Raw genomic sequence first — 1685 nt, 5'->3', positions numbered from 1 at the left:
CATGTGCCATGCTGTATGTGCATTTGTGTGTAAATGTATATTTTTGTGTGTGCATATTTCAGGGGTGTGTGCAGCGGTCCAAGTCAAGCCCTTTGCTCCTTCCTCCCAAAGGTCATGCTGGGTTCTGCTGAGACAGAGCTGAGTTGAGAGAGTCAGTGACACACTTTTGTTTCCAGACTCCCCTGGACCGCCCAGAGGAGAAAAAGGAGAGGAAAGAGAAAAAGCAAAGAAGAAGGAAAAAGGACTTGACTGTTCATATTGGAAGTCAGAAGAAGGCCTTTCTCCACCAAGGAAAAAACGAGAGGAAGAGCCCAAAAACAGGTATTTTATTCTGGGATGGAGAAAAGGGGGCTGACACTGTCACGTCCTCTGCCAGAAGCTCATTTTATATTATTTCATTCAAGCCTCACAACCCCAGGGGTAGATGTCGTTATCACCTCCTGCAGCGCCCCCTCTGGGGGTCTTCTTTGGCTCAACCCAACAGACTCACAAGACCCAAATGGTGGCACTGGCCTCACTAAGAAGGAAGCAGGGACAGGAAACGCTGTGTCAGTGGGGCAGCCTCAGGCATTTCCCATCAGTGAAAGTTCTCATAGGAGACCACACAGCGGTCCAGAGCTGGTCTCTGGCCCACCCAGGTGACTGCCCAGGTGCAGGAAAACAAGACCATGATGGGTGAGAACCCCATGGCTTCGAAGTCACGTGTCCCAAACCTTGTAACAGCCCCATAGACAAAGCTTCTGGGATCCCAGCCAGGGCTGTGCCCACTACAAGATTCACTGCACTCAGGGCAGCCCAAAGACTGTGGTTTTCCACTAATTATTTATAGTTCATACATAGCCTTTCCTGTCTAGACACAATTTACCCATCAGGTATCATTTGCACTATAGGCAATGTTGCCTAGTGGTACAGCTGACATTCCACCTTCNATCAGGTATCATTTGCACTATAGGCAATGTTGCCTAGTGGTACAGCTGACATTCCACCTTCTCAGGTTTCTAGGGTAAAAGGGGCCAGGAAATTTTTGTCTGTAGAGAAGTGTTTTTTGTTAACTCTTTTGTTCCTTTTTGGCAGCCGGCCAGTACAGGGATCAAACCCTGGATCTTGGTGTTATCAATGCCATGTTCTAACCAACTGAATAACTGGCCAGTCTGTTTTGTTAACTCTTTACTCAACATTCCCATTTAGTGATGAGAAAGTCAAAAGTCAGGGAACAGAGACTTTCTCAAGATCCCACAGCTATTACTTGATAGGGCGGGATTCAGATCTTGGTCAGGCCTCCACACCTCTGCTGAGAGGAATGGAACAGCTGTTTGTCTCGACTGTGTGTCCGTTCCGCCTTGCCTACCCCAGCCAGGGTGTTCCCCAAATTACATGAGTCTCAGATAGACCCCAAATGCCTTATCCACCATGGTACATAAAAGCCTTCATGGATGTATAAATAAGTCCTACCTATTCCCTATGGAGATAGAAGTTCACTTAACTTCTTGGGGGTCTCCATTTGTTCATCTAGTAGACAAAGGATGGTACCAGATAATACGGAAGACACCATCTGTGAGATATCAACATTTTTAATGTACATACCTTTTGACCCAATGTATCCACTAGAAGGAATTCATTTTAAGAAATCCATCACATTACAAAACAAATATTAGGGCCGGCCCGGTGGCGCACTGCTACAATGC

At 46.6% G+C, this 1685-nt stretch overlaps 1 protein-coding gene across 1 annotated transcript in view; it reads left to right on the top strand.

Moving 5' to 3' along the window:
• The window catches only part of TCEA3 (transcription elongation factor A (SII), 3), a 36921-nt gene that overhangs the window by 1508 nt on the left and 33728 nt on the right, over positions 1-1685 (top strand). Inside the window, exon 3 of the mRNA XM_008572881.1 lies at positions 177-321. Coding sequence (XP_008571103.1) covers positions 177-321 — 145 coding nt within the window. The remainder of the gene's footprint in view (positions 1-176; positions 322-1685) is intronic.

The sequence above is a fragment of the Galeopterus variegatus genome, unplaced genomic scaffold (genome assembly GCF_000696425.1).
Source record: "Galeopterus variegatus unplaced genomic scaffold, G_variegatus-3.0.2 Scaffold50, whole genome shotgun sequence".
NCBI lineage: Eukaryota > Metazoa > Chordata > Mammalia > Dermoptera > Cynocephalidae > Galeopterus > Galeopterus variegatus.
Note: the sequence above shows the minus strand (reverse complement) of the source record. Positions and strands in the feature narration are given on the sequence as shown.